Below are 23,622 nucleotides of genomic sequence, written 5' to 3' on the forward strand. Positions count from 1 at the left end.
CCCCTCCCCCGCCGGCGCGAGCGCTGTGGTGAAGCCGCCGCATTGTTTGTGCCGAGGGGGGGAGGAGGGGAAGCTCGTCGGCCACGGGAGCCTCAGCGCCCAACCCGCAGCCGGACTGCGGCCCTTCGCGACGCGCTCCGCCTCCCGCCCCGAATGCGTCGCTGCAGCCGGATCCAGCAACCGCCGCCGCCGCGACCGGGAGCCCGCGGGCGGCCGCGACAGCGCGGTGTCCTCCTCTTCCTCCGCTGCTGCCGCCGCCGCCGCCTCTTCCTCCTCGGTCTCCCCTCCGCTTGGCGCTAGCGGTGGAAGGAGCGAGCGCAGCCGCCGCCGCCATTGGACCGGACCCAGCCCGGTGTCTCAGAGTGAAAGGAGGGCCTGTCAGCCGCATCCCTGCGGCTCCCTCAGGTGAGAGCGGGAGGGCCTGCGGGAGGGAGCGGCTGGCGGGCCCCGACTCGGCCCCTGGGTGGGCGAGCTCCGCCGGGGTGAGAGAGCCGGGGCGGCTGTTGTGTTGGGCGGGCGCCATGTTTGCCGCCCGAGTATTGTCCTGGGCGGGGGGGCGGCTGAAGCGGGGGAGGAGAGGGGAGACGGGGGGGCCGCTTCTCGCGGAAAAGGCTGGAGAAAGAGTTGCTGGGCCTGGCGTGGGAAGAACCATTCTGCGAGATCCGGGGAGGGAGCAGGGATGGGGGAGGGGAGCGCTGTGGGTCTGGGCAGGCACCATCGGAGCGGGGGCGGGGCGTGGGAGGGGAGGAGGGGCCGGGCTCCGGAGCCCTCCAGCGAGTGTGTTTATGTCACGACGAGGCGGAGACGGGGCGGGTGGGAAGCTCGTGTTAGGACGGGGGTGTCTGCAGCTCGTGCCGGGTGGAACCATTCATGAAAAGAGGGGGTGGCGCACATGTCAGTGCACTGTAGCTTTAATACTAGGACGTGAATTGATGATGTCTTTCTCTTCACAGTTACCACTTTAATTCTGGATCTTATCGGTCTGAAAAGCATTCGATTTAGTGACGTCAGGGAGGGAGGGGTAGTTTCCGGGAAGCTCACTTTCGTGTGTGTGTGATTTTTTAAAGTGCAATGTGACTTTCCCTTTTTTCTCTTGACTTTTGTTTGCTGCCCTAATACGTCTAAGGGGTAAGCACTTCAGTGTGGTATAATTCAGTGTAAATATGAGTAGGGTTAGGTTATTGGCATTTTTGATCACTGGTATATATCACAATGCCAGGTTATTACTTGAGTTATACATTATTGAAACAGTGGAGGCTTTCATTTGCGTGTTATAGGAGAGATAATGTAAGATGCAAACAAATATATCTGTTGCTTATTATTTTATGTATTCATGGGTAATACGGATATTGTAAATCTTATTCTGTCATAATGTTTATAAACAGTAGGCTCCTTGGATGCTTTCTGAACAAAATATTTAGACCCATAACAACATTTTCATTTTCAAGAACCCTTGTCTGTTGTTGCTGAAATTCAAACACTTGGCTTGAGCAACAACAAACATTTCTTTCTGTCTGTTCGTCTTTTAGACATGGATTACTTTCACTATATCTGAATAGTGGCTAAAGTATTGGACTGGGAATCGGGAGACCTGGGCTGTAGTCCCCACTCGGCCATGGAAACGCACTGGGTGACTTTGGGCCAGTCACAGACTCCCAGTCCAGCCTAGCTCACAGGGTTGTTGTAAGGATAAAAATAGAGAGGAAGAGGATTATGTATGCCACTTTAGGTTCCTTGGAGGAAAAAAGGCAGGCTATAAATGCAATAATAAATAAAATACAAATAAAAATAAATTTACCGTAGTGGTTTAATGTCTTTAAAGTCCTGGGGAAATATTTCTTGTTTAATGCATATTAACATCTTCTGTTGTCTTCTGTTAAAACTGTTTCATTACACAAAGACAAACGTCTAGCTTGATTTTTGAAATTTTGATCATTTTAAGGCAGAAGATTTTTAAGTCAGTTAACGGTTGTCAAACAATAAAGTAAAAACTATTAGTCAAACAATAAACACTATTAGTAATACATGTGATAGCCATTTTAAAAATTGACTCAGATCTGAGAGGTCTGGATTTAAGAGTCATTTATGTCATAGTCTCACTCATCACTTCTCCATCTCTAAAATGAGAGCAGTAATGACCTACCTTGCAATGTTGTTATGAGAGCGAGCAGATTCTAAGGCTGTAGTCCTATATGCCAGCCTTTCCCAAGCCCAGTACCCTCTAAATGCTTTGGACTGCAAATCCAATTAGTCCCAGCCAGTATGCCTAATGGTCAGGGATTATTAAAGTTTATTGTAGCCCAAAACTTCTGGAGAGCAGCAGCAGGCTGATATATGTGCTTATATGGGAACAAATCCCATTAAACTCAGTTCTGATTCTAAACATGTAGAGGATTATGCTGTAAAACATTCCATTTTTAATAAAACTAGCAGTGTAAAAATACTCGTAAATGTCTCCATTCCTTATTTCAGTTTCAACATTTTTTAAAAATGATATTTTCCAGTTTCTTTTTTAAATTTTGAACTGAGACCTTGCTTTATAGCTGAGAGATACCTCGGCAGATATAAATTGCAGTTTTGCAAAAAATAATAATAATCTATTTTGATGTTCATTTGAATGGATAAGTCTTGCATTTGGAAATAATTGCTACACACTTGGTGAACTAATGATTAAACATCACAGTTTCACTACTTCTTACGCTTCTCCAACCATCATTTCAGTATTCATAGCGAAATAATAGGGGAATTGTTTTTGAATTGTATTTGTCCCTGCCATTTTAGAAAATTAGGGTTTTTCCTGGAAAAAATGCCAACATACTTTGCAAAGAAGGAACTTTCATTCTTCAGAGCTGGTGAAGTGGGGAAAGAGTCATTGACATAAAAATCTGAAAAAATATTCTTAGGTATCACCCATAAAAAGTTTCTCTCAGTTCAGAAGGTTGCACGTTGTCTTCAAATTGCTTTGCACAGCCGTCGTATTCTTTTCTAAAAACAGCTGCAGTAAGTGAAGGAGGAACTGGTGATTGCTATCCAGTAGCCTTTTATTATTACTTAAAAAAAAAAAAACACCAGTTGCTGTCAGTTGCATTTGTTTATACTACAAGTGTTGCAGTCAGGAGAGCTTTCTGAAACAAGTAATATTCTGAAGCTAAGTTATGTGACAAACTTTCTGATTATTCTCTTGTATTATACTTTAGTTTTATAAGGATTTATAATGCAACTGACTGAGAAATTATGGTGGCATTCTAAACTCTTAAGAAGATTAAACCGTAAATATAACAAGCTAATGAGTTAAATTGAAAAACAAAAACAATATTTATAGCTTAAGAATTTGTGATGTGATGCAGAAAACTTCCACAGGAATTTTTGCTGTGCTTCATTTTTTCATGGAAATTTTCTGTTTTATAAGTTCATTAGTAACAATGAATGGATGCGAGCTGCAGATACAAGCTTGGCTGTGGCAAAGTTGAAATTACTGTTTTTCATGTGATTATCCCTAGCAAGTGCATGAGGTGATTCATGTATGTCACTGAAATGCATATAAGTCTCAATGTGAAATGGAATAAGTAGTGACATCGAAACTGAAGGTGCCCCAACAACCTCAGTGGAAGAGAGTTGAACTCTCTTGGAAGTAAGCCCTACTGTATATAGCAGGAGAGTCAGCATTTCATGCACAGTTGTTTAGATGCTAAAATTACTGAGTGTAGACTTCCCCAGATGTGTTGAACTATAATTTCCAGCATCCCCAGCTAGCCATGCTGACTGAAGGATGCTGGGAGTTGTAAACCAACACATCTGGAGGGCACTAGGATGGGGAATGCTAAATTAGTGCGTCAACAGTTTTCAGTACCGTTGTTTCATTTAACCAACATAAATGAAGACCAAGCTATTGTCTTTAAATTCCAGTGAAGATGTCAACATAACATTAAATCACATTAAGCATGCTTTAATTTTTGTTCTTTAAATATTTCAGGTCAAATACCTGTGGTGTATTGGGTCAAAAAAATCAATACTGGATTCTTTTTCAGCCTTCTGGTTTGTTTAACTTGTATTCAGTAAACATGCTAAGTTAAATCACTTTGTAGTGATTTTCCAATACAAACTGAATCTTTTCTGATGTAAATAGCCCTATGCAAATCCGCCTAATTTGTCTTGGAAATTTTTTCAGTTCAAAATTTTCTGGAAAACCCACATACCTGCTAGTTACACAATGTTTGTACATGTGGAGGAAAGTGAGCCTTGGACTCATGCCCATTAAATGTTTGAATAAGGACATACATGTATTACGCTCATGTAAGTGAAGGTTCTGCTTTTGCAAACCATCTGGAGGGTGGGGCAGACAGACAAGTGTGCATTGCTCAAGATCATTGTATGCACACTAATTACCCCAAACAATTTAAACTACTTTAGCATTCTTTTCACAGAGGGCATGATCTTCCCTGTGTGGGTACAGTGTTTACACAGCTAGGGAGACCAATAGGACATCACTGAGCATTATTCTCTCTTCTACCACCAACTCACATGTAAGCAAACACCATGCTTCTTGATATAGAAAGGAGTATGGGAGCTGTGCACATACTTCTTATTTCCTATAACGGCTTGATGCGCTGTATGCCCATGTTTCAATAGAGAAGGGCTGAGGAAAACAGGATTCTTATCATGTCCTATTGATAATTCTTCTATGTATGGGTACTCAGCGAAGGATCATGACTAAAGGATGGGCTTTTTTCTCTCCCATGCTTTAAATATATGCTTATAGGTAATTTGGTTACATTAATACACATTAACTAACAAGGATAGAGACCTTTCTAAATAAAATGTGGAGTGCACATGTGATCTTGTAAAGGTGTCATCATTCCTTCAGTGCTCTGAAGCACGCTATTGTCCATTTGCTGAAATGGAATAATCAGCTTTTGTCACTTTCTCAAAAGCCAGGAGTGCATTTAGATAATGTTTGAAAACTTGTTTTAATACACTTTTGTTGACTTTGTAAAATCATTTTCGTCCTTGGGAAACAGCATTCATTTGTAATGTTGAATTGTTACTCAAAATAGTCAAGGGTAACTACAAATATTGACTGAAATAAGTGCTGGTGGGTTGCAATTGACACTTTAAAGCAGTAGTTTAAGGCTAAAAATTCAGGGTTTACTTCAGTATGGCAATAGTGTGGTTCTAGTATGGAAAATAGCCCTATAGAGAATAGGACACCTGCACCTTTATTATAAGTTACTTCATATTCCCATATATATCCTGATATTTTTTCTGTATTATTGCTTGTTAAATAGTCCTGTTTCATTCCTGTTAAAGTAGAATGAATGTTGATTAATTGGGGAGGGGATCTGATACCTTAACAGGATTGTTGCGTAACTGGTAGATTAATTGCTGTAAATAAAGCAATAATCTTTGGTTAAAACTATATGAAAAGAAACAGAAATGGTTAAGCATTGCTTTTGTTTTTCTTTTTGAGATCAATTCACAGCATTTTTCTCTTATCTCAACATTTTCGCATGAGAATTTCCAGTATAACTCTTCTGGCTGTCTTTCTTTTGCCCCTCTCTCCCTTTAGCGGCATATTGGATCACTCTCAGTCTCTGTCCATTGTGCTTTTAAACATTTAGGCTTTTCAGCAAATTTCCCACCCTATTACAAGGCAGAGACATAAAAATATTTCTTCTCCACCAATGACTAAGACAAGCCACACACCACAGAGGTCCCACTTCTTCACAAGCACATTTGTTGCAATTACCATGTACCACAGCAACCATCCTTGAGACTTCCCCATAGGATATCTCTTAAGGGCCCATGTACACTGCACTTCAACAACTGTTGGTACAAACCTGAAAATTGTGTCAGTGTTTGCTTTCACCACCTACCCTATCCAAGATAGAACTATTGTTATATTACAAATATGAAAACTGTCCCTTCCCAGGCCGAAAAGACAAGAATATATGCATAAAACAGGAAGAAAAGTTTAGGTGTGGTGGTATATGAGTGGACATAAACAGAATTCATAACTTTATTATTCATTTATTTGAAGGGTGTTTTTTTTACTCTGCTCTTTGGATGAAAAGTCTCCTTTCCTCCCCAACTGCAGCCCTGAAGAAAATAGCTCTTCTGAGGCTATTTACATTTTAAAAACTTTCTATTCTAGTTTGTGAATGTCTCACGTTATCAGATGTTATTAGCTTTGTTTACTCATATTTAATCTCATGCAATATGTATAGCACATACAATATTTACAGTGCAATCCTGTGCAGTTTACTCAGAAGTAAGTCCCATTAAGTTCAATGGGACTTATTTCCAGATAAGTATTTATAGGATTATTGCCTTAAACAATGCAGAATGAATATATATGGAATGCTTATGAGAGGTAGATGTTGAATGTGTCATTTTAAAAAAAACAATTGTCATAGTATAAGTACTCTGCTGGGGCTGAATAAATTAAGAACCTGATACCATTTTTGTCCAGAATTTTTCCCTTAATGCCAAGACATACTTCTGCTTAATGGAGGGATTTTTAATGAAATGAATCACTTCCAGACTTTTAAAATTACAATAATATGTGGAGTCATTAATTTGATTTTATGAACCTGTTGTTCTGTTTCATAGTTTTCCCACCTTGAAATGCATGTACTAGGCTTACTTTTTAGGAGAAAGCCAGATAGATGGTTATACTGAGCTATTCTCCCTTGCTTTTCTGTTTTGATGTTAAAAGATATAATTTCATCTTAAATTGTTATTACTATTTTAGGTAATCAGTACCAAATGAGGAGGAAAGGAAGATGTCATCGAGTATCTTCAGCACGGCACTCTTCTTCTCCATGTAGTATTAAACACTCCCCTACTAGAGAAACCTTGACCTATGCCCAGGCTCAAAGGATGGTAGAAATAGAAATTGAAGGTCGCTTGCATAGGATCAGTATCTTTGAACCCTTGGAAATTATATTAGAAGATGATCTTACAGCTCAAGAATTAAGTGAATGCAACAGCAATAAAGAAAATAGTGAGAGGCCGCCAATCTTTCTGAGAACGAAGAGGCATAGGAACAACAAAGTTAAAAAGAAAAATGAAGCTCTTCCAAGTGTACATGGTATTCCGTCTACAGCAAGTACTCTTCCAGAGCCCAAAGTGCATATTGTTGAGTACAGTCCACCTTCTGCACCTCGGAGGCCTCCAAGCTACTATAAATTCATTGAAAAGTCTTCAGAAGAACTTGATAATGAAGTGGAGTACGACATGGATGAAGAAGATTATGCATGGTTAGAAATAATCAATGAGAAGAGAAAGAGTGATGGAGTCTCAGTTGTGTCACAAAACATGTTTGAATTTCTTATGGACCGTTTCGAAAAAGAGTCTTATTGTGAGACTCAAAAACAGGGTGAACATCAGTCTTTAATTGATGAAGATGCAGTTTGTTGTATTTGCATGGATGGAGAGTGTCAGAACAGCAATGTCATTCTTTTTTGTGATATGTGTAACTTAGCAGTGCATCAGGAGTGTTACGGGGTGCCATATATACCTGAGGGCCAGTGGCTCTGCAGACAGTGTCTGCAGTCCCGTTCAAGGCCTGTAGACTGTGTACTGTGTCCAAACAAAGGAGGTGCCTTTAAAAAGACTGATGATGATCGGTGGGGACATGTTGTGTGTGCTCTTTGGATTCCAGAAGTTGGATTTGCCAATACAGTTTTTATTGAGCCAATAGATGGAGTCAAGAACATTCCCCCTGCCCGATGGAAGTTAACATGCTACCTCTGTAAACAAAAAGGTGTCGGTGCCTGTATTCAGTGCCACAAAGCAAACTGCTATACAGCATTCCATGTTACGTGTGCTCAAAAGGCTGGTTTGTATATGAAAATGGAACCAGTGAAAGAACTAACTGGCAGTGGCACAACATTCTCAGTGAAAAAGACTGCATATTGTGATGTACATACACCACCAGGTTCTATTCGGAGACCTCTGAATATTTATGGAGAAGCTGAAATGAAAAACGGCATCTATAGAAAAGAAGGCTCTGCCAAAACAAGGTCTAAGGTCAGAAAAAAGGCTAAAAAGTCAAAGAAAGCACCGACTGAACCCTGTACAGTTATGCCTGCAGTATCTGCTCCATGTATCCCTCCTCAGAGGTAAGAAAATAAATATTTTAGTCAGCTCTTTGCTTTATTTCATTTTCCTTGGTGTTCTTTTAGTTGTCAGCTTATCGAGATAAAATTAGAGTTTATACTTTATGGGTCTGTTCAAATAATAGGTTGTTAAAATAATATTCTTATTCCAAAACTTAATCTCTCTATAGGAAAGAGGATAGGTTGGTTAGAGTTTGCTTCCCTTTGAAATCTGTGGTGATTCACCTAGAGCCTAATCCTAATTTAGCAATGCTCTTCAGTCAGATGTTTTTAAAATGAAGTTCCTTGTTTTTCAATTATGTGCTTGTATGTTAGTGGGTCTGGGGTTTGTAAGGGTGGAAGTTGTTATATCCTTAAATGGTGACCATCTCTAGACATGCAGTGAAGTTAAACATATTACCCTAGGCATATTTAAATAATTTTCCTTTTTAGTAATTAATTTAAATGGCCAGGAACCTTCCTGGCTGCAGGTACTTGAGATGAATGTCTTTATCAGTTATATGCACTTCAAGCAAAGTGGAAAGTGGTCTTGAAATGCAGTGTACTTTGTAATTAAATGGATTATTATGCATAGTGTCTAATAAGTTGGAGTTACAGGTTTGACTGTTACATTCTTGTATTCATTTATAAAGAGGCTTTATGAATTTTGAGCAAGTATATCTGGAGATAACTCTGATGGTTTGAATATGTTTGAGTGTGTGGTGTGGTAGCTCAACTCAGAAATCTACTGCTTGGAACTATCTGATATCAGAAACTGTTAAATATTTCCTTTTTTGTAGTGCTTTTTAGTACATTTATTGGGAAATAAATGTGGGGGGATGGGGTTTAAATTCAAGATAAATTTAACCAAGTTTTGTGACAGTAGTGTAGACATACCTGTGGGCAAGCTGCATTCCATTGTGCGTGCATACCATATATTTTCTCACCATTTAGCCGTTGAACCCCCACAATATAAAACAACCCTGAGTTTAAACCATAGTTTCTGGGTCTAACACAAAATAAGTCCCTTATTTTATGTGTAAAAACAGTTTTTCATATTTGGAACTTCAGCACATAGAAATTCTGGATAAATTTATAAGAAATCATTAAGAATATATAAATCTGCCTTTCAACTCATAAAACTCTCATGGTATATATCTAGTGACTCTGTTTTTGAGTATGTAAACTCAACAAAAACTTGTGGCATCTTAAAGACTAACAAATTTATTATGACATAAGCTTTTGTAGATAAGAGTCACCTTTGTCTTATTGAAACACTATGAGTCTAGTATTGAGATCTATTCAGGAAAGAATAACTTTCAGACTTGTACTTATAGTTGATGATTCTGTTATAGCTTCTGTCCTACAGAATAAAATAGGAGTGTCTCTTCTAGAGACATTCATCTCGTATATTGAAGTTTCAATTAACCAATAATGATCAATTACGACTGCAGTCTTCTGTACCTTTAAGCAGTAAGTCCCATTGAAGCCGGTGAAAGTCGCTGCTGAGCAGGCATCATTTTATTTATTTACTAAATACTTAAACGCTTCATAGACAAGTTACTCTTGACAATATATAGATTAAAACATAATCAATTCCACAAACAATTTAAAATCAGCACAGACACATGGCATGATATCATGAAATATACCATAGGTTACAAAAGCCAAAATAACCCACAAGAAGAGGAGATTAAAAAATAAAACTGTTAACATCCAGCACCAACATTTCAACACATTTTAGTGTCTTCAAAGAATGCATTAAGGTAGATAGTTGCGTGAAAATTTAGTCATGCATTGAAAAGTAAAGACATTTACTTTTATGTAAATACACAATCTTGCTTTTGGATTGCAGCTCTTAATGCTACACGGAGTGTTCACAACCTTTCAGGAGCAGCTAGTGGGGGCAGTGTAAAGGGCTGGCTGCCTTGGGAAGGGTGGCCAGAGAAACCTTGGTGCACATGCAGAACTGATGCACCTGCATTAGGATCCTAGCTGCTGTTCCAATATTTTCATATATCAGTTTATAAAGTTAGTGAGTACATAGTGCCCTTTAAATACACATTGCATTTCTGTGTAGGAAACAGTAAGGTGAGCCATTTATTATATTGGGTTTTAGCACTTGTCTGTAAAGCTATTTCCCCCCCAAAAAAATATTTTAGCCTATTACAAGAAGGTTATTTATGCCTCTGCATTTTTAATAGAATCTTATATCATCCAGATTAGTGTGACATGAAGAGATAGCAGGAGGAAACAAGGTGCACCTGTTGGTGCTTAGATGATGCAAACACAGCTGGCACAGTAGTAGTAATAAAGCAGTCTGATAAATCAAACTTGTAAATAGCCATTTGCCTAGCTCAGTTGAGAAATTATCTCTAGTGAGAAGTAGGGAAACTTTTGTAGACTGGAAGTGTTGTTTCTCTTTTTCTTTTAGGCAGTCATTGTGCCATAAATGACTAACAGGTGTATTTGTATCCAAGTCTGCATTACATAACTGCAGTGGCCAAAATAAATAAAGACAATATGCAATGAGTTCATTTATTGAAGAATTTTGGGTGTGAGCTGATGTTGGGTTCTTTTTCTTTCTTTTTTTCTTTTTAAAAAATCCTTATTCTGGAATATTATGGTAATAAACTGTTACTAGGTAACAGGTGAAAATAATACTCTGAAAGATGAGCTGTTGTATGATACATGTAATTGTTTAGATTTTTTTTCCTCGTGCCTTGGAGTTTTCTTTTTGTTTCTTGAACAGCAATCCCCAATGGTGTATGGTAAACCTTTTGAAACTGAGGGGAGTCCCAAATACAGTTTGATGTGGCATGAGTGTCCACCATTCAAAAAACAAAACAAAAAACAAGTATTAAGTACAAGTGGACATGTCAAAGCCCAAAGTAGCTCTTTGAATACCAGGCCATGTAAACTTGTCAACATGTATTTTTGAAATGAGAAATCTATTCTTGATTTTAAAAAAACAATAACACTAAAATTGGCAGCATTTTCTTACAAAATATTTTCCTCTTCTATGTTTTAGATTAAATAAAATTATGAATCAGGTGGCCATTCAGCGGAAGAAGCAATTTGTTGAAAGAGTACACAGCTACTGGTTACTTAAAAGGCTGTCCAGAAATGGTGTTCCTCTATTGAGAAGGCTACAGTCCAGTTTGCAATCACAAAGAAACACACAACAGGTATGTATGTTTCATAACTCAAAACATAATTATGGGTGCATTTCTGTGAAGGAAATTGGCAGCTTCTGAACATGGAAAATGGTGAGTATCCAGTGCAGGGCAGTTGGAGTGTGGAAGCAATCTTCACCTCTGCTCTCTAACCACCCTACATTTCTGCTAGATGGGCATTTTCCCCATCTACCAGTGGTGTTTTGGAACAGGAGGGAAGGAGGTTGGGGAGGCCATAAGAAATATCATATGGCTGATGTCAAAGTCTCCTCCTCTCCCTGGGAACGCCCCCTTCCCCCATCTCCACGCTCCATTTACCGAGTGCGGAGAGGTAGTGAGTGCAGTTCTCCCTGCGCCAGCTACAAGGGGGGGGGAGCGTGGTTTCCTGTCTACGAGGTTGGAGCCAGAGCTTTGATCTCATAGCCATGAAAATGAATAATTTTATGCCCCTCCCCCCAAGACACTGTTGTCATTATTTCATATTTGATTATGTATGGCTTAAGTAGCTAGGATCAGTATAATTTCTCATGAGATGAAAGTAAATATATGAGAATTTATATCCCTCCTTGTTCTACAGCAGAAAAAAAAGTATTCCTGGGATCATAGTGAATAGCGTCACAGACTAATTACACTAAAATTTGTTTTTGAAATGTTTTCTAAAATAGGAGTTAAGAGTACAATATCCTATAATCTACTGTTTTCTTTCTTAAGAGGGAAGATGATGAAGAAACACAAGCCTTAAAGGAGAAGTTGAAGTATTGGCAAAGGCTTCGTCATGATCTTGAAAGAGCACGGTTGTTGATAGAGCTTATAAGAAAACGAGAAAAATTAAAAAGAGAACAGGTATGTGAGTAACTCCTTTTAGTAGGATTTTGAAGGCAAAGGTTGAATAATCAGAAGGCTAATTCAAAGGATACATTTTGGATTGCTTTGGTAGCCAACCAAAATATATGGCTACCAGGGTCCTTATCTTTCCCATAATGGGGGAAGGGGCAATATTTTGTTTCTGACATTGTGCTGGAGTTCATGGTCAAGGAGGACTGGAGCTTGTATCAGATTACTTAGGGCACCTGAGTAGGTACTGAGTAGTACTTAGGGCATGGGTGACTCTTCCCAAGTTTGGAGCTGGGAGATCAGAATCACTGTAGTTAAACTCCTTGGAAGCCAGTGCTTCATGGAGAATCCTTAGGCCTATTCCTGAGCTACAAGCTCGGTGAAGAATTGGGAGATAGTCTGTGCAGTTGAGCTGTGCTTCAGGGGTATTCCAAGCCACCTATTGAAGTGCAGCATAACTGTAGCCATGATCCTCCCATCTCTCCTCAACTCCAAGTTCAGGAGGAACATTGGGCCTTGTCTGTGCTTTTTAGAATTGCTTGGAGCACATTGAAAGTGCAGTTTAACTGGAAGCATTCATCAAAAAAGAGTAGAACACTTCTGACCTTTATATACAATTAACACCCCCCCCAAAATTATTTATTTATTTATTTATTTATTACATTTCTATACCGCCCAATAGCCGGAGCTCTCTGGGCGGTTCACAAAAATTAAAAACATTCAAAGTATAAAACAACAGTATAAAACCATAATATAAAATACAATATAAAAGCTCAACCAGATAAAAACAGCAGCAATGCAAAATTACGAATTTAAAACACCAAGTTAAAAATTATTTATAGACTGTTAAAATGCTGGGAGAATAAAAAGGTCTTCACCTGGCGAACCTCCTTAGGGAGCTCATTCCACAGCCGGGGTGCCACAGCAAAGAAGGCCCTCCTCCTGGTAGCCACCTGCCTCACTTCCTTTGGCAGGGGCTCGCGGAGAAGGACCCCTGAGGATGACCTTAGGGTCCGGGCAGGTACGTATGGGAGGTGGCGTTCCTTCAGATAATCTTTTTTCCTTTTAATCCAAAATAGTTAAGTAAGGAATTCAGCCATAATTCAAGGCTTCAACCAGTCAGTCATGTTCTCTTCCTGTAACTGCCAACTTTTTAAAACTCTAGACCACTGTTGTTTCTATATGGCTCTATATAGGATGGGTGTGAAGTATGCTGAAGCTCTTAAACCTTTCAAAGAGCATCATGGTTATATATCATACAATATGTTTTCTATCCTGTAAAGGCTCATGCTCTTTCCAAAATGTTATGGTTGCAGTTAGGTATATTACCAAATGCAGACGCTATTTTATAATTAAGCTGTAAATTGTTAAGATGCAGGCAAAACAAAACATGGCTTTGCCACCTGTATCAGAGTACTCTTATAACATTAAGGCTTCAGTCCTCGGCACACTTAGGAATTTCTACTGAGTAAATCTGTTTAGGATTGATCTTTAATGCATTAAATCTTGCTTTGTATGGTCATTGTGGCCTGGTTCAGACAACACACTAAACCATGCTGCTTGCATGGTTTAGCGTGTTGTCCGAACCAGGCCTATAACAGTTAAGTAGCTTGTACTCATATTTTTTAATGAACTGGACTGTGTTTCTCTTCCATGGTGTAGATCAAAGTGGAACAGGTTGCCTTGGAGCTTCAGCTAACTCCATTTAGCGTACTACTGCGGTCAGTACTGGACCAGCTACAGGAAAAGGATTCTGCTCGCATATTTGCTCAACCAGTGAATCTTAAAGAGGTGAAACTTTAATCTTGCTGATATGGTTGGTAGTTCACCAGTATAGTATAGAATAATATAAGTGTTAATAATACTGTTTCGAAGGATGCGACAAAACCTTTAGTGAAATATCTGGTGTCACCAGACTTAAACATGTAGTTGAATTACATTTAATTTAGAAACAATAAAATAAAACTATCCTCATTACTTTTCCAGATGCTGTGAATGCATGCAATAAATAAAAATAAGTATAAAAATAAGATTAATGTTGATTTTTAACTAATTTGCAGTATTTAATCATAGAAATCTCAGAAATATACTTTTAGGTTATCCTCTGGCTTAAACATTAAAGTTAATTTGACTGTGCTCGGATTACTTTGAAATAAAAGTTTGCCTTAAAAAGTAGGATGGAAAAAGGAAAGTTTGGAAAGCAAAGCTCCAAGCTGTACATTTTTTATCTTGACATGTTTGGATGACTCTCATTGATTGAACAGATTTACTCTTAAGCTTGCTTTTTATTAATATGGTATAGTCCATTGCACTTTGCAAAATATAATCCGTTAAATTTTAATGTGTTTAATCGAAATGCAAATAATTAAAATATTTTCATTTCTTGTACTTCAGGTTCCCGATTATTTGGATCATATTAAACATCCCATGGATTTTTCTACTATGAGAAAACGGTTAGATACCGAAGGTTATAAAAATCTCAGTGAGTTTGAAGAAGATTTCAACCTTATTATTGATAACTGTATGAAATATAATGCAAAAGATACAATATTCTACAGAGCTGCTGTGCGGTTAAGAGATCAAGGAGGTGTTGTGCTGAGACAAGCTAGAAGAGATGCTGAGGCAATTGGGTATAATAATGAAACTGGAATGCACTTACCTGAACGGCCTAAACTTGAATCTCCTCCACCTTTTACCTGGGAAGATGGTAAGAACACATCAGAGTAAATATACCGTATTTTTCAATAGAGTGGTCTAAGAAATTACTTGCTCATATCATTGTTTGCAAGTCTAAAGATGTTCACACAATAAAGTGAACATCTTTAGGCACGTGGCAAGGATTACATGTACTTAGGGCCAGCCTCAGTGTAGCATTGCAAATTGTTTATAAAGCAGCCCAGAAATTTCAAAGTATATTGTGGTGTGATGCAGAAGGGATGAAAGACTGGATGAACGAAAGATCGAACATACATGTTCTCTAGTTTGTGACTACGAAGTGCAATTGACGTTATAGGAATTGGACAGTATAATATATTAAGCAGCAAAGGTCTCTTATTTGAGCATCGTAAAACAAGTTAAAGTCATTGTTCCATTTGCATAGAAAGAAGAAAAAGATTTCAATAGAGTGAGGGTTGATGAGACAATATTATCCCTGTTCAATTCTGGATATCTTCCAGGGGTTGACTATGCCCAGTGTTTCACTCAGCCTGTTTATAGAGAATTTCTATTACTTCAGAATTTGTTCATTACAGTTTACTTTTGCCACAGTTTTCCATTCCTTCCATTAATTCATGTGATTTTCTCCCTTTTTTCTAGTAAGATATATAATCTGTATTATAATGCTCATCTTGGTCTCTGGTTAAAAGAAAGGAAATTTGATTTCAGCTTTCACACATACAGAACAGTTGAAAAAAAATTGTAATATTGTAATAGCTAAATGTCTTGGTTCAGATGATCACAATAAGGGAAGCAAGCATTGTGGCTGCTCCCCCTGTATGTGCAACTTCTATTTGCATTATTCCCTGTGCTGCAGTATGTTTTGGCATATCATCTGAATGTGGCATGGTGGTGGTAGGGGATTTGTACATACCCTACAACCTCTGCTGCAAAATGTAGGTTGTAGAAGTGGATACCCCCATGCCCTGGGTTTGGGTGACATGCCAACTCAAGCTGCAGGATTGGGAATAATGCAAACGGTAGCTGTGCACGTGCACGGACAGGGCAGGGGTGGGGAGCAGCGACAATGGTTGTTTTCCTCATTGCAGTTGTCCAAACTCACCCAAATTCACCTTCAGCCTCTGGTAGATTTTTTCTCCTTCAAAAGCACATATATGTGCACTTGTTGTTGTTTGTTCGTTCAGTCGTTTCCGACTCTTCGTGAATAATAGTAATATGTTAATTACTCTGCAGCAGGGTTTCAGAAAAATTGTGTTGCATTTAGAAGTTCATACAATGCAGGGAAAGGAGCTTCTAAAACAATCAAATGATACATGTGGTGCCATTGCAACAGCTTTTACAAATTCCAGGGATACATACTGGAAGAATGATAGAAAACAAATGCATTGTTTCATTCTCTTTACTAGATAAATTGGAACTGTTTTATTGATTTCATTTCTATACTGCCCCATAGCCAAAACTCTCTGGGCAGTTCTATTAAATCCAGGGAGAAATTCAAAGAGAAGGAAACTCAGAAGTATGCCTGATATAGACCATGTTATGCCACAGCTTGTTTGAAATAGGATGGCCAAATACATTTGTTGGTGTGATACCATAAGACAAATGCCTATGGCTTTCAGAACATGAAATTCAGATTAAAATAACCAAGTAAAGCTTCCATTCTCAGGGGTTGGCTACAAAAGATCCTCTTCCACAAATGGAAGGTATCTTCCGCTTATGGAATGGCTGTACTACATCTCTGCCAAAGCATCCACTAGGAAAGTGAAAGGAAATCCAAAGGTGTTTTTTTTTTCATTTGCTCTAGGCTGCTCAAAATCTTGCATATGCGGAAGCATGAGAACTGCTATATAAGCTGTCTATTATAGCTCTGCTTGAACCAACTTGGAATGCTTTGAAGTGGGTTATTACTTTTAGATGTAGGACAAATCAGCAGCATAAAATGGCTGTCCGAGAGTAGTGTGGAAATGCTTTGAATTGTTTCAGTAAAGGGAAGTCATCTATCTTACTTTATTGTGGAGTGTTAATTTCACCAAGTTACTCCCCTGAACTTGGTTAAACTGCAGCTGTTTGCTCTGTGCCTTCCACAGTTAAGTCCCTATATGCAGTGCAGTTCGTGTTGCTTAGGAATTTGGATGGTAGGAAATAAATAGAGTCATCAAAAGCACTTGACATTGATCCAAAGAGCTCCTGGAACAGTCTATTACTACTGAATATATGCAGCTGCCATATTGGCCCAGTTCATACGTCATGTAAACCCCAGTTTGTTATTTAAATGCTGGGTTACCATGAATGAACCAGCATACTGTGAGTGAGCCGGGAAGTTTCAACTCTGGTTTGTTAGGGGAGACACTAGCCATTGTTGTGGCTTCAGACATTACACTAACCAAGCCAGGGACAGAGCCTTCCATTACCAGGAGCCAAGCGGGAATGATCAAACTGCATGAACTAGGATGCTGGCTTATTCATGGTAACCCTTGGTTCTAAAAGAATGCTGGGCTGCCATGACATGTCAACTGGCCATTGAGTCAGCCGATTGAGCTCAGTAGTGTCTACTCCAACAGTAGCTCTCCAAAGTCAGTGGTCTTGCTACCAGAAGTACATTGAAATGAAGATGCCAGGGATGGATTGATTGATTTACTGCATTTCTATACTGCCCAGTTGTCAAAGCGTTCTGGGCGGTTCCCAAAAATTAAAACCATAAAATAAAACTTACGTATAAAATTTAAACCACAATATTAAACCTGCAACTTTTTATATGCAAATCACTGTTTTACTACTGAGCTATCGGTGCAATGTTGTGTCAACAAAATGCTGTTTCAACCAGGGTGTAGAATGATTTAATGCTTTTAAAATATCAGCAGGGTGGAACTTAATGGCTCTGCCTGTTAGTCTAGTGTAGTACGCTGTTTTAACTGTTGCTGCACTGTATAAACTGCACTAGCAGAACAGAATTCTACAAGTTATTGAGAGTTATTGTTGCTTCAGAAGCAGCTGAGAGAGTATGGAAAAAATAGTGTTCAATGCCTTTGTTTTAACTACAGTGGATAGGTTACTGAATCCTGCTAACAGAGTGCACATGTCTTTGGAAGAGCAGCTGAGAGAGTTGTTAGAAAAACTTGATCTCACCTGTGCAATGAAATCCAGCGGGTCTAGGAGCAAACGAGCAAAGCTTTTAAAGAAGGAAATTAACTTGATTCGCATCAAGATAAGCCAGCAGCAGCATCAGCCCCCTCAGATTGATTCAGGTATTGGAAGTTTTGAAGAAGAAAATGCAGTATTAGAACAAGAAGGTGAAGAAGAAGGTAAGAGATTTGTTGATTTAAACAGCATTAAAAAGTTGAAAGTAACCATCAGAGACATTTGGGGAAGCTGGCAAAGCTTATTTGGTATTAGTTGTTGTAAGCCTTTCACTTGTGTAAACCTGTGCTGGCTTTAAAAGTAGGTTTAAGAGTCTAAACTTAATTTTGGTTACTACATAACAAAAAAAAAATGTTTTCTTTCACTACTTTCCCTGTCTAGCTTCCAAGAGTACGTTATAATCTAAAATTATAATTTCCAAGCCATGGGGGGGAAATGTCTCTATCGCCTCCTTCCCCAGTTTTGTTGATTGGTCAATGAAAAATTGAAATATATGCAATGCTTACTTTCTTTTCAAACTTAACTTACTTTACTGCTTGAACAACATAAAATACATGATTTATAAGTTGGCATATAAAGTTGTACTGTTCTGCATATTTATGAAATTTATACAGCGTTTTTACTCAGAAGTAAGTTCCATTCTATTTAGTGCAACTTAAGCAGCCTCAAAAGTGTAAATGCCTTAGTTTTATACAAGCAAGATTGTGAACATATCCAATACGAGAGAGAGAGATGCAAACCGCTGTACCCTATGCTGCCTAACCACATGTATATTAGTTTTTGCTATCTGAGAAATATGGAAAAATAAATGTAGCAAATAGAAAGTACACATTTTGTAGTGAGCAAAAGAGAGTATATTGTTAGGGCAAAAAATCACATGCAGTCACAGTATTAAGAACTAGCACCATATTGGGATGACAAATTAAACTTTATAACAGCACTGAAAATATTGAACTCTTTCATAGTGTATAATCTTTAACAGGATGGCCATTTGTGGGGGAGGTGAAAAGGTTTATCACCGGGGGTGGGTGGGAGGGTGGGCAGATCCAAAGCACAGCAGATGGAGACTTGCTTCTAGTATCTCGGGACTAAATCAGAGGACACCAGAAGAAGGAAAGCAGCTATTTGCAAGCAACAAAAGCCTTGTCTGCGCCTCTCATAAAGATGACAGCACCCTCTAGGTGCAGGAATTAACATTCTCTAATGCTGTCGATTGTCTTATGTCAAAATCTTTGTACTATATTGAGTAAGTAAAGGACATTTCACATATTCCAATAGAGGAAATATTTCATAGCAGCTTGGTTTCAGAGTTCACTCAAATTTTCATATTTTTTTTCATTTCCTTCCCCAGCCTCCAGATGTGTTGGACTGCAACTCTCAGCATGCCCCAGCCAGCCATGGGGCATGCTGGGAGTTGTAGTCCAACACATCTGGAAAGCAGCAGGAAGCTGTCCTACACTGCATGAATTACAAGGAATTACTTTTGGGTAAAAACGTGCATAGGGTCAAACTGCATGCTGGCAAGATAGCATAGAGATTGGAGATTTCAGTGGGGTGGGAAAGTTAATCTAGTTTTGCTCAGTTTCTTCCAGACCAAAGCTGTTGGTTATGATATTCCAGATAACTTCATTGCTAACATGATAACAGCTCAGACTCTTGCAGCAGTAAAATAAGTTATTATGTGTGCACCCCTAAGTGTTTTTGTATATACTGACTATAATTTCAAATAGAAATAATTCCAAAAGGTATAGTAAATCTTGAAAGAGCATGTATTAAGAGGTGAGACTAAACTAATGCGGCTAAATAGCTCACTGTTATCTCTTTTCAAGAGATATTGCAGCTGCTACACTGAATGGAGAGTTGCATTAGTTATAGTAATGTGTCTCACATTTTTACAGATAGGTATTCCCTTCCCCTGCTCTCATACTTCTAAGATGACTGTCAGTTTACCTCAGGTGTGCATGTCAATTAGCCCTGTAGGACTAAATCCAACATTATGCGAGAGGAGTTTTCTCGCAATGGAAGTTCCCCTTTCCCTTCTCTCCCCCTGCTCTGGAGGGCCCCCCCAACTCTCTGGAGTAGGTTTGGGATGTGTGCAGGGGGTAAAGGGAAATTCAGTCTGTCAGTCCGTTCTGCTGTTGAAAGGACACCATTGGATACATCACACAGTTCTCATAATTATGGCTGTGCATCTTGTCTTGTGTGGTTTTACTTAACATATCAACTCCCCTTGCTCTTCTATTTATGACATTTGGGTCCATTGTCATAAATCAAATCAAATACCCCTCTCTAAATAAAAATCCTAAGAAAACTGAATTGTTTTTTAAAAGTTAAGCTTTATATGTGGATTTTTTTAAGCCTATGCAAAACAATATAAAAAGGTTAAGGAAGGAATAAATAATGTTTAAGTGTTCTGAATTTTTTTTCCAGTCATATATGGAAATCTGAAGCTGGGACTTAGATAGTTTGTAGAAGGGAAACCACTCAATATTTTCAGCATGAATAGGGAGGAAATAGATGAGAGGAAAACCCCATGGAAATGAAACTATAATCAAGGACTGTTTGGTTGCTGACTACATTAAAGTATCCATAAAGTATTGTCAGTTTTAAGATGCTGACAAAGTACTTCAGTAGAAATAGTTGCTATATTTATGTCCTCAGTGGAGTTTGTAGAGATTGTATATGGACTGTTGACTATTGGAATCTTTTGTTCTTGAAAACAAACATGGTTGGGTTTCTTGACCCAAATAGCAGGCAGTCTCCCTAGTGCATAATTGCTGTAAAGAATGTCTAAAATGGTATTGAAATAAATAATGTAGAAAAGAAGAATTGTTTGATTTCTCCCAAATACTCTGATATGTTTTGCCAAGTATTTTCCATTCAGAGATAATTGCAAGTTTTACTGGATTGAAACTTGTAGCCATAATTATAAAGTTCTTTTCAGTTCTTAATAATATTAACTTATCAAAACCCCTCATTGCAATTCAAGATGCAAAAGTAAAAAAGTTAACTGAAAAGGTTTAATAAGTATTATATTCAGTTTATTGCATTTAACTGTAAGTACTTCCATAAACAGTTTAAGTCATGAAATACTATTGTCTCTCACATTATATAATATTTTAGAGACTTAAATTTTTGACACAAACCAGATCTCTTTTAAGTTCAAATCCATAATACTAAGGCCTTAGCTAGACTTAAGGATTATCCCAGGCAAATGGAGGGGTCGCCCCTGCCTGCTCCCGGGATCTCCTGTGTGTCATTTGGATGCACAGGGATGATCCCGGGACAATCCCAGGATATAGGACTGGTCTAGCCATGGCCTCCAAGTAAGTCCTGTGGTTCCAGTGGGACTTGCTTCTATGTAATAAATATGTTGAAGATTAGAGCCAATCTTTTCCATGCTTATAGTCCCATATAAATCTAGGCATTAACTAGGATAGTTTGTTTAAAGTTTATGTACATGAGGTGTTATACTTTGTATCAAACAATAGTACTTATTGTGGGCTACATATTTTATACTAAGTTTTATGTAGTAGCTCTTATAACTATCAGTTTTCAAAAACCCAACTTTATTAATTTTTTCAGGAGATAAATCTCCCCCTAAACTTGAACCATCAGATGCATTGCCTCTTCCTTCAAACTCGGAGACTAATTCAGAGCCACCAACCCTCAAACCAGTAGAACTCAATCCAGAGCAGAATAAACTTTACAAAAGAGTAAAATTTGGCAATGAATTGTATAGTACTTCCATTCAGAAAGAAATAAATGGACACACTCCAGAACACTTACTTGACAGTAATCTCAGTGAGTCGACTGTTTCTGCTGTAGCTGAGTCATCAACTGATGTAAACAGACGTACATCAATTCTCTTCTGCAAATCGAAAAGTGTAAGCCCCCCAAAGTCTGCAAAGAACACTGAAACCCAGCCAACTTCTCCACAGCTAGGGACCAAAACCTTTTTGTCTGTAGTCCTTCCAAGGTTGGAGACACTACTGCAGCCCAGGAAAAGATCAAGGAGTGCATGTGGAGATTCTGAGGTGGATGATGAGTCCCCTGTTAAGCGTTTGGATACAGGTAAACATTTGCTTTAGTATACTTTTTGAAGATAACATGGATAAATAATCTATTTAATATCAAATTGTCCACATCCAATTGATAAAGTAAATATAGAGCTTTATATTTGTTTGCATCCTGATATATTCTGATCTCAATGTATTTGTTTTATCCATGTTGTCTAACTTTGTATTTAGAAGTTGCGTTTCTGCTATAATAGTTGTCTGTGATCTGTTCTTCTTTAAATCAAATGAAAGGTTATATCTTCCTCCAAACCTTACCTACTAATCATGTTATAATGTTTGCTATTTGGTATCATTGCATATATGGTTTCCTTTGTTTTGAAACATGAAAAAAATAATTATTTTCTATTTATTAAAAGACAACAGAGGAACTTGTGCTCCAACCCAAACAAAGGTTTTGACCAGTTCTTTTGTTCCATTTCTGAAGCAGGCCCGTATTCAGTGTCAAGTGTAGTTCTGCCCTAACCTTTATGGGTTGGATTCAAGGAACCATGAGTTGGAAGGAAAATAACTGCTTAGTGCCATGCCATGAATGTTTGCACAAGACTTTGTGCTATGCTACAGTAGGTACATTCTGTAACAGTTCGCGTGCTTGCCCAGGAACCTCTTTGGATTTAGTTTCACTATTCTTATGCAATGCATATTAAAGCAGCACTTTGGGATCCAAACTCATATTTATCATTTTTTCAAATTATATTGCTCTGAAAATTTTATGAGTGATGGCTTCTCTTAATCATTGCACTCAATCTTGGCATAGATTGATCCAAGAACTTCTGTAGCGCACAGGAGCTCTGATGAGATATGAACTTATGCATGCTCAGGGGTTTCTTCCTATTGAAGTCAGAGCTGAAGGTTCACTTGAACAGGTGTTTCACATACACATTGGACGCATGTTTTCTAGATGTGGGAAGTGTGTGGCAATCCTACCTGCAAACTTGCCTCACTTTTTGTTAAGCATTTGAGCTAGGTTTTTTTTCCTGAAAGAAAATTACTTGCATCATGACATTTATTTGTACGTCTCTAGGTGCACATTGCTATTTTTTGAAAATAGGTAAACAAATACTTAAAACATAAATATTGAGAAGTTATTAAAATGTATGACAAAGCTACTCATAAAATGCAGAGTATAGTCAGCAGCTCGAGATTATCTTTATTTGTGCATGTTCACTTGTTTATAAATTCCTCTTCAGAAACATTGATTCTGAATTCATGTACCAGAAACATTAAAAGACCTGTGAATCAAAATATTAATGTCTAGCTGACTGTTGAGCATATGTATCTGTTCCTGTTACATTCTTTGTGTGTGTGTGTGTGTGTGTATGTGTGTCCAGCAAACATTAATAAGTATGACCCTGTTCAGAAGACACACTAAGCTACAGTGTTTAAGCATTTTGAGCTAAACATTATGGCTCAGCGTGTCATGTGAATGATGACTTTCCATGTCGTGTGAACCATTCCGAATCATGGTGGCTACATAATCACAGTTTAAAAACGCTCACTAACCATTTGCTGCAAAAGGGTTATCAGCTTAACCATGGCTTAGCATGTTGTCAGAACAGGCTCTATAGTATACAAATGTTAAAGCTAAAATTATGGCTCCGTGATGATGTTCCATTGATTTTG

At 38.4% G+C, this 23,622-nt stretch overlaps 1 protein-coding gene across 3 annotated transcripts in view; it reads left to right on the forward strand.

Moving 5' to 3' along the window:
• Positions 1–23,622, forward strand: part of BRD1 (bromodomain containing 1) — a 40,630-nt gene continuing 17,008 nt past the window's right edge. The window contains exons 1-8 of one of the 3 annotated variants that reach the window (XM_063134105.1): positions 1–405; positions 6,752–8,123; positions 11,131–11,287; positions 11,987–12,118; positions 13,772–13,900; positions 14,504–14,816; positions 17,827–18,087; positions 21,893–21,997. In XM_063134105.1, coding sequence (XP_062990175.1) covers positions 6,766–8,123; positions 11,131–11,287; positions 11,987–12,118; positions 13,772–13,900; positions 14,504–14,816; positions 17,827–18,087; positions 21,893–21,997 — 2,455 coding nt within the window. In that variant the 5' untranslated portion in view covers positions 1–405; positions 6,752–6,765. Of the gene's footprint in view, positions 406–6,751; positions 8,124–11,130; positions 11,288–11,986; positions 12,119–13,771; positions 13,901–14,503; positions 14,817–17,826; positions 18,088–21,508; positions 21,998–23,622 lie in introns of all 3 variants that reach the window. The other 2 variants (XM_063134106.1, XM_063134104.1) reach the window with 2 other exon arrangements.

This window comes from Elgaria multicarinata, chromosome 9 (genome assembly GCF_023053635.1).
Source record: "Elgaria multicarinata webbii isolate HBS135686 ecotype San Diego chromosome 9, rElgMul1.1.pri, whole genome shotgun sequence".
NCBI lineage: Eukaryota > Metazoa > Chordata > Lepidosauria > Squamata > Anguidae > Elgaria > Elgaria multicarinata.